This window comes from Olea europaea, unplaced genomic scaffold (genome assembly GCF_002742605.1).
Source record: "Olea europaea var. sylvestris unplaced genomic scaffold, O_europaea_v1 scaffold363, whole genome shotgun sequence".
In the NCBI taxonomy this organism is placed as follows: domain Eukaryota; kingdom Viridiplantae; phylum Streptophyta; class Magnoliopsida; order Lamiales; family Oleaceae; genus Olea; species Olea europaea.
Window position 1 is genome coordinate 51,838 of NW_019255539.1, and position 9,720 is coordinate 61,557.

General features: G+C 32.9%; 1 protein-coding gene across 1 annotated transcript; it reads right to left on the reverse strand.

Annotated features, from left to right (window-relative positions):
- Nucleotides 1-759: 759 nt before the first annotated feature.
- On the reverse strand, nt 760-1,391 carry LOC111386610. The gene is made up of 2 exons (XM_023011079.1): nt 1,308-1,391; nt 760-1,216 (listed from the first exon to the last, which is right to left on the reverse strand). Exons 1-2 carry the CDS (start codon nt 1,386-1,388, stop codon nt 761-763), a joined length of 537 nt encoding a protein of 178 aa, XP_022866847.1. The 5' UTR covers nt 1,389-1,391; the 3' UTR covers nt 760.
- Between the last annotated feature and the right edge of the window lie 8,329 nt (nt 1,392-9,720).

Sequence of the window (9,720 nt, forward strand, 5' to 3'; positions counted from 1 at the left end):
TGCACTTGTAAAAAATTTCAGTTAGAGAGTTTTCCATGTGAGCATGCAGTTGCGGTGGCTATGTATCGAGGATTTGCAGCGAGAACATTGTACTCTCCTTATTACACTGCTGAAAACTGAAGAGTTGCGTATGTTCAAACCATATTTCCGCTTCTAAACGAAGCCGAGTGGGAAGTTCCCGATCATATTCATCCGTTCAATACATTGTCTCCACCTCTCATTGAACCTTGTGGTCCTGGACGTCCAAGTACTTCTAGAATACCATCTACTGAAGAGTTTTTCCAACCGCGTAGGTGTAGCAGATGCAAATCAGTAGGACATACTCGCCAATTTTGTGCAAGTCAGGTTCCCTAAATGACAGTTAGAGCATTGTGTATTTCCATTGAAATGAAAAATATTTACATTGAAATGAATAGTATTTATATTGAAACGAATAGTATTTACATTGAAATAAACAGTATTTACATGAATAATCACAAAAAATAATTACAAATGTTAAGTACAAAAAATATTTACAAAATAATTTATGGATCACAATTAAATTCATACAAATCACACATTAACTTATTTCGTCAATTCTGTATCCATGACTGGTTGATTCCATCATACTTATGTGCTATAATCAAAAATTCTATGTATTTGATTGTGAAAATCCCACAATCGCCCCTGCAAATGAACAAATATGTGTTAGTTCGGTTCCAATTATGTACGAACTGATTACTAAATAAAAAAAAAAGATTACAAAGACGTACGATATAGACTATCTCGTTGTCGTCGTGTCCCGCACGATGGCTAGTTTGTCATCCACAGTCAAGCCCGCATGTCTAGCCATCATAGGAACGATCACAGTCATCAGCTTTAAGATCTGCTCGAGCTGTCCCTGTGTCAGACATGAATGATCGGGGTCGTACACATATATCGTCGAATCAGTGAACACGATCTCCAGTGCAATACAGTGCTGATTCGCGATAACTGGAATGTACAAATGCGTACAACCCTCCCATGGCTTTTCCCCAACACTCGGTGACAGCCCGATGACCCACTCGAACATATACGCGGGAAGCACGTAATCGTTACTTAGAAGTTGGAGGGACTGATACTCAATGGTAACGGCACGGAAGAACTCGGTGTTCAGTATAATGCGGCCAGGCTTGTGGAATGATTGTGGATATCTCTTAACTCGATCGCGCAACAAGTCCATGACCATGTCGATGTGCTACATCAAGGAAAACAAAGACATAAATACTTATTTCATTTACCAAATTAAACATAACGTATACAAAAAGTAACATTAACACTTCACTTACATCGTCGGCGAGCCAAGCCCCCTGAGTGGTGATATCATGGAACCACTTGTATGCATCCAATATCGTCCTTCCGGCTATCATTTGCGTGGCTCTGGAAATAAAATAGAAAAAAAGTTAAACGAAGCATATACGAGTAATTCTAGTCTACTAAATCATATAATACTTACCCGGAAAATATTCTTCGCCACTTAGCCTCGAATGCTTTCCACTTTGCATGGTCGACCTCCCAGAACAAATTGGGGTACGTCCCATCGACGAACCTCCTCCTCTTCGCCTCAGTCGTGAAGGGAGAGACGACGTACTGTGACAGCACTCTTGGCCTCTTGTCGACCACCGTCTCCGACATGTCAACAGCACGCTTTTTTGCCTGATACACTACCACCTCCTCCATCCCAGGGCTCGCCACCTCCTCCATCCCCTCATCTGCCACGGTCTCCGACGGGGCCACTTCCTCATCTGCCACTCCCTCATCTGCCTCCGTCTCCCTCCCCGACGGGCCCCCCTCCTTTGTCACTATTCCCGTCCCATCGCGCTCCATGGATAAAATAAACGATTCTCATGCATCGTCATCATGTATGTATGACTGCTGGAGACCCTCATCTCTACCACCCCCATCCCTATCACCCTCTCGATCACCGTCTCCGTCAACCCATCGCCTACCGACTATATCACCCCGAAGTGCTGTAATCTCATTCGATAAACCTTCGACCCTTCCTACCAACTATCGTCCCAGATCATCAACCCTCTCTATCATCTCTCGGCGTAGCCCGTCGACCTGCCCCTCTATAAATCTACTTAGACGAGCGTACAAATCATCAAAATAGTGTCCCTAACTACGTGCTGGAGATCCACATGAGAGGTCTCTAAAAGGGGAAGGCGAAGGAGATGCCCTCGACGGTGGAGGAGATGCCGTTGGTGGCATCTCTGGCGGAGGAGGAGATACTGTCGGTGGCATCTCCGGCGGAGGAAGAGATGCCCTCGGTGGAGGTAGTGATGCCCTCGACGGAGGTGATCGTCGATCAACTGGATCACGCTCCTACACAAACAACAACATTACAAATTATTAATTTCATCCGTAAATGCTAACTCATACAAAACGGTAATCAATAGATTTTATTTAATTCGCTCACCCAATCTCGGTCGTGGATTGGATTGGACATATGGTCGTCTTAGGTGTGCAAAATGCCTAATTCATGCACAAGACCCTGAGCCACCTCCTCCATCGATGGGGTCAACTCAGTTATGACTTCAAACTGACATATTAATATTTGAACTAGTTAATGATTATGCAATCAAATGTTCAATCTCATTCGACATTATAAATTACAAATTCATAATACTCACCCGAGGGTCGTCCAGGATAGCCGATAACTGTTTCCCAGTGGGACATCCCTCCGATCGAGATGCTCTCCAATGGTGCATCCGAGGGCAACATGTCTCCCCTCGCCTCCCAAATCAGGCACCCAATATGGGGACGACCTCGTACGCCCAGATCTGCAACACATACAGTTATTATATATAAATTCAATATGAAAATAATTTTAACATTCATTATGTTAACCATTTACCTACACCGCCAAGGACAATCCATAGGTGTCGTACTTACTCATGGCTCCCTTCGGCTTCGAGTGCAATCTGGTGAAGACGTGCACAATGTCCTCATAACATCTCCGGCCCCACGATTAGTCGTTGAAATGATCGATGTCGTCAACGAACTCCAGATGGAAGAGGTCGATTGCAGTCTTCTTATGGTGACACCGCACCACGCTCTCAAGGATGTAGACCAGACCTAACTTTAGTCTGTCTAACATCTGATCACACCTGATTGCGTTCAACAGCTGTGTAAGGAGCACAGTACCCTGTCCCTCGAAGTAAGCGTCATGAAGCATATTTCTTCTCTGAGTCCCATCACCAGCTGCTTCATCGCCCGTAATCTTTAATCCCGTGATCCGAGCAAACTCGAACATCGAAAAACTGGTGATTTTACCCCCGATTGCAAAATGGAGGGCATCACTGTCGACTGGACTCGGCAATTGACATAGAAGTGCATCAATAATCTGACCCGAGTACTGCAGATCTCTCAAGGGGTACAAGGGTCACAGGAAGGACTGGCGCAGCATATGAGCATGCTGATCATCAAGCAGCTCTAACACAGCTGTGAAACTATCAAAACTACCATTCCACGTAACTTTGCCTGACATCTGTCTCAACTCTGTGTCAAGATGATAATCCATCCTTTACAAATTCAAATGTTAGAATATTGTACAAGTTATAATAGTAATAACATAAAATTTAGCGAACGAAATTGTAACTACAATACGCAAAACGCAGATTCATAATAATTAAAATCATCAATAATGTGAATTTTTTTATCCTATTATCAATTTTTCCCAAATATCACAAAATAAAAATAACTATTCAATTTCAAATTAAATTTCCATCAATTATTTCAAATTACAATTAAAAAATTCCCAACAATTATTTCAAATTATTATTTACCAAAAATGAAAAAATAAAAATAAATATTAAAACAAAAATTAACTGTAAAAATTTTATTTAAATTTAGTCGTAACAATTTTATCTAAATTCGACAAACTAAATAATTTATTATTTATTAAAACCAAATAATAAAAAAAATTAAAATTAAATTATTAAATTATTTGTGAAAAAAATAAATTGGGCAAAAAAAAAGTAATATTATTTATCAAAAATGAATAATAAAATAAAAATAAAAATAAATATTAAATTTCCAACAATTATTTCAAATTACAATTAAAAATTTCCCAACAATTATTTCAAATTATTATTTACCAAAAATGAAAAAATAAAGATAAATATTAAAAAAAAAATTAAATATAAAAATTTTATTTAAATTTAGTCGTAAAAATTTTATTTAAATTCGATAAACTAAATAATTTATTATTTATTAAACCCAAATAATAGAAAATTTTTAAAATTAAATTATTAAATTATTTGTGAAAAAAATTGAGCAAAAAAAAAGTTATATTATTTATCAAAAACTAATAATAAAAATAAAAATAAATAAATTTCAAATTAAAATTCCAACAATTATTTCAAATTACAGTTAAAAGTTTCCCAACAATTATTTCAAATTATTATTTACCAAAAATGAAAAAATAAAAACAAATATTAAAACAAAAATTAAATGTAAAAATTTTATTTAAATTTAGTCGTAACAATTTTATCTAAATTCAACAAACTAAATAATTCATTATTTATTAAAACCAAATAATAATAAAATTTTAAAATTAAATTATTAGATTATTTGTGAAAAAAATAAATTGGGCAAAAAAAAAAAGTAATAATATTTATCAAAGACTAATAATAAAAATAAAAGTAAGAATAAATATTAAATTTCAAATTAAATTTCCAACAATTATTTCAAATTACAATTAAAAATTTCCCAACAGTTATTTCAAATTATTATTTACCAAAAATGAAAAATAAAAATAAATATTAAAACAACAATTAAATGTAAAAATTTTATTTAAATTTAGTAGTAACAATTTTATTTAAATTCGATAAACTAAATAATTTATTATTTATTAAACCCAAATAATACAAAATTTTTAAAATTAAATTATTAAATTATTTGTGAAAAAAAAAATTGGGCAAAAAAAAAAGTAATATTATTTATCAAAAACTAATAATAAAAATAAAAATAAATATTAAATTTCAAATTAAATTTCCAACAATTATTTCAAATTACAATTAAAAATTTCCCAACAATTATTTCAAATTATTATTTACCAAAAATGAAAAAAATAAAAATAAATATTAAAACTAAAATTAAATGTAAAAATTTTATTTAAATTTAGTCGTAACAATTTTATCTAAATTCGACAAAATAAATAATTTATTATTTATTAAAACCAAATAATAAAAAATTTTAAAATTAAATTATTTGTGAAAAAAAATTTGGCAAAAAAAAAAACAAAAAAATGGGCTGACTGTTAGCAAAAAAATGGGCCGACTATTAAGAGGCGGCCCACACCGACTGCAGTAGGTATTGGGCAGACTGTTAAGCCAGTCCAATACCATCGCTACCCGACTGTTAACAGTCGATTTTCAGCCAAAAGCCGGCCTTCTTCACGCTTTCTCGTAGGAAAATCACCATTTCTAGCGAGGAAAGCTTCCAAATTCAAGCAACCAATATTTTTTTAGACTACATACACCCTATTTTACTAATATAAACAAATAAATATTGAAAAAATCTCCAAAATCTAAATATTAAATCAACCAACGGTAACTTACCTTCACAATACGTCGCCGGCGATAGATCAACCTTGCTCTGACCAGTTTTGCGATTTTCAGTTTTGTGAGAGTCGGTTTTGTGAGGGGTATTTTGGGATTTTAAGCTTTAAATTCAATTTTTTTTAATTACAAAAAGGGGGTCAAAGGTTACTTTGGAAATAGGATCGATTTATCTAGTCATTTCCTATAATTTCCTCATATGCAAGGTCACATGGTCATGTTTTGCACTAAATAGTTATTAGATAGTACAACATACTAAATTTCAACTGCCTTTCTAACGGCTCATTTGGCGTATTGTAGAATAGTTTTATGAGGAAGTGTTCATGACACGGCCCGTCTCAAATCACCTTAATGGATTCGACACGTGTCGTACGCCGATGGTAAATACCAACTAAATGTCAAACCCACCACCAAGGCAACCTTAACTTGTCTGACTGCAAGATATTTTTAATAAAATTTTGACAAAGTTTCCCTAAAATATGAATTAAGACCGCTTGAACTGACACGATCCGTCTAGAATCACCCTAGTGGACCCGAAATGGGACGTGCACCGATGATAGATGCTAATTAGATGTCAAATCTATCACCATGGCTGACTATGAGTTATTTCAAAAATGCAACAAAATCATGTTTTAATCATGCATCTTCAATAATCTATCATATAATTCATAATTCATCATTTTATTTCAGAACACTTTCTAACCTTAACATAATCCATTACCATAAATCATTATCGTGAATCAATCACTCATCATCTTTAAATATAAGAGCAAATATTTCCTCAAAATTTCCTAATCGCAAAACTTTTGACATTTCTATACCCATACGAATTTTGTTCTTTCTTTCTATGAAAGGACAATAATAACATTTAATCCATGAAAATCTATACTCTTATTCCATAAATAGATCGTTGATCTATCGTCATTGCATAATCCTTTTTGTATATCACATAAAGACATTTAATTAAGATAATGTAACCTAAAGATACCGTTCCACAATTGAATAAAATTTACATGATGATCGTCTTAGACTTTAAGCTATCTAACATATCATCATTTGTTCCATAATGTGTAGATTTTGAGAAGAACGGAATACTTTATTCATGATCTGTACAATTGAAAATAGCCTCGAAATTACGTCACTAAAACTTCAATAAATTCATCTTAACTTCAAAATTTAACTCAATGCTTCCAAATTGTATGAAATATAACACAATAATCCAACAAATGGCATTAACAAAATTAATTAACTTAATAACCCAAATATATCATCTCATTATTTCGCTATAAAACAATCATAACATTCATTTGCTTGTTATTCACTATATCATGTTATGATCATGTAACCTCATCACATACTTATAGTTGTACCATATGCCTTCTAACTTTTAATTATATCAAGTTTCTTTAAAATCACAAAATAATAACCTTCATATTTATCATGTGAACCTTTCACACATCAATATACCACCAAGATTTCATATGTTAATTTTCTAATCTAAATAAATTCCAACTTTACCATTCTCTAATTTTTTTTCCCACATAAATATACCTAATTGCACATATCCATTTAATTTTACTTTTAAAGCAACAAATCACCCCATAATAGGTGATCATTATGAAGTTCATCCCTCTTATTCTCATATTCCTTGTAATCAAACCACTCATAAATAATCGAAATAATTGAAATTACCGCTAATTTCCTCGATGCTTAAAGTACACAATAACACATCGTCATCTATCAATCAACAAATCATCATTTTGTCTTCCACAATTTCTTATCATATAGCATAAATATATGCCATTATAATTTCTATTATCATCCCATAAAAGTGGCTACAAATCACCACAAAATTTTTATAACAATAATGACCATTTGGCTTCAAAAATAATTAACATTCCTCACTGATTGTCACCAATCACACATCATATCATTTCCTTGTATTTATCGTGCAAGCTATAACTAAAAAATTTCCTATGTACAAATAAAAAAAAAATCATGTAGTTCTACATATAAATTGATAATTAAGTGATTGTAACATCTGTAACTTCAAATGCCCCCGCAAATCATCAAAATCTGTTCAAATCCTAATAGTTTACATACACACATAATACCAACCCAACAACTAATGACATTTCCATCCATAATATCATTGCAACTGCCATACTTACATACTAGTCTTTCCTTGATCTGTTAAAAATATCTTTCTATCATTTTTGGTTCTATGCATTTGAGCTAGAGAGCCTGTGATTTTTGCCACCACGACATGTGATCATATCCACTAAACATGCATGAACCATAAAAATTTTCGAAACCATACTCTGATACCACTTTGACACAACCCATCCCGAATCATCCTAGTGGACCCAAAACGTGACCTGTGCCGATAATAGATGCTGACTGGATGTCAAATCTATCACCAATGCTGACTATGAGTTATTTCAAAAATGAAACAAAATCAAATACTTATGTAAAACATAATGCGATGAGCCCAAAATATTTACTTTGTGCTTCATCAAAATGAGTTATAACACTCAACATATCGTGTGGCTCTCATTCTGAAATCATTAGGCTCTTCCAGTTAAAAAGAATTGTTTCCACCTGTAGGAAAATTAAAAAAAAAATGAGTTGATAGCTCAGTGAGTGGAGAAGTTTGAAAATAATTATACTTTTTTATTTTTATATTTTTATCGAAAATCGAGTTCATATCATTGATAACTCGCAAGATAACATCATATAATTATAGTCAAAACGTGAGACGTTCACATAACATGGTAAAATATCATCTCAAGTCATGATATAAACATAAGCTGGTAATCATGCTATAATCTCATCACATCAAATGTACTGAAAAATCTACCAAAAATGTACCTTGTGACTAAAATCTGTAATCCGCCCCTAGAGTTAAGAATTTTCTCCACTTTCTTTAGCCCCTCCGTGAACGAAAGCGGGTCTCAAGACCTCTGATAATCAATTCTAGAACACGGCTAAGGCCCCTCAGTGAACTATATATACACGGTCACGACCCCTTCATCCCCAATCGACCCCTCAGTGTAGTATAGAACATGGCCAATGCCCCTCTGTAAATTAGAAGAAGTACATAATCATGGGTACTTTTCTGATCGATCTCAATATCACATCTCACGTACCAAACAAATCTCAATACACATGTCTCATATACCAAGTCACAAATGTACAATAAATAATCCTTGAAATTCCACATGTATCATAATAAAAGAGATTTTCATAATAATCATATAATCGAACACATAATTGCACATATTTTGATAATATACTTAATTTATAAATACTTTAAAAATATTTATATTTTTCCACTCACAGTATTCGCAAAATCAATTTGGTTGGTAAGCTGTTCTGATGTAAGTATCGTCGCCTACGATATAATTTTTAAATAAACAATTAATTATTTTAAATAATTTTAATAATTAAATAGGCGATACCCAAACTTAATCATTTCACGTTTGGACGATTTCTACAGTCTCTTTAATAACTAAAACTAGTTTTTCTTTCATGTTACTCAATTTCATAGTTTATTACACTTAACTCCTTCAATAAATTTGAATTTAATCTAACAATCTAACAACTATAAAATAAAACATAACTTGACAAGAAGTAACTTTTTACCTACCTTTCAAAATTGAGGAATTCAAGCATAATAATTAAACCACTTATTTTTTAATAACATAGACGAACTTTCCTATTTTTTTTTTTCCTTCCTCTTCTCCGTTTTTTTCTTCTTCTTTTTCCTTTCTCTTTTCTCTTCCTCTTTTCTTCCTTTCTTTCTACCGATTTTTCATTGTTTCTGCCCCAATTTGTTATCTGCTTGCTTGTGTGTATGTATATAATATTAATAATGAAGAAATGGCATGCAAAGTTCCACTTGTAATCCACCACTCAACCCTTTTGCTATCAAGTCCTCCAAGCTTCATATGATATCTTATTAAGTCATCTGACTTTTAATAATTAATAAGTATTTCCCCAAATTTAAATTTTATCCATCTTAAACCTTCTAATGTTGTCAATTTGTAAAATAAACTCCCAAAAATAATTTGGTCAATTCAAGTCCCACTAAAATGATTTATTTCATTTAAGTCATTATTTGACTTTGACTTTGACT

Excerpts from the sequence above, each read along its gene's own strand:
- LOC111386610 (XM_023011079.1), bottom strand. The coding sequence starts at position 1,388 with ATGATAGCCGGAAGGACGATATTGGATGCATACAAGTGGTTCCATGAT. Across the intron at positions 1,217-1,307 it reads GGGCTTGGCTCGCCGACGAT|CACATCGACATGGTCATGGA; the intron begins GTAAGTGAAGTG and ends TCCTTGATGTAG.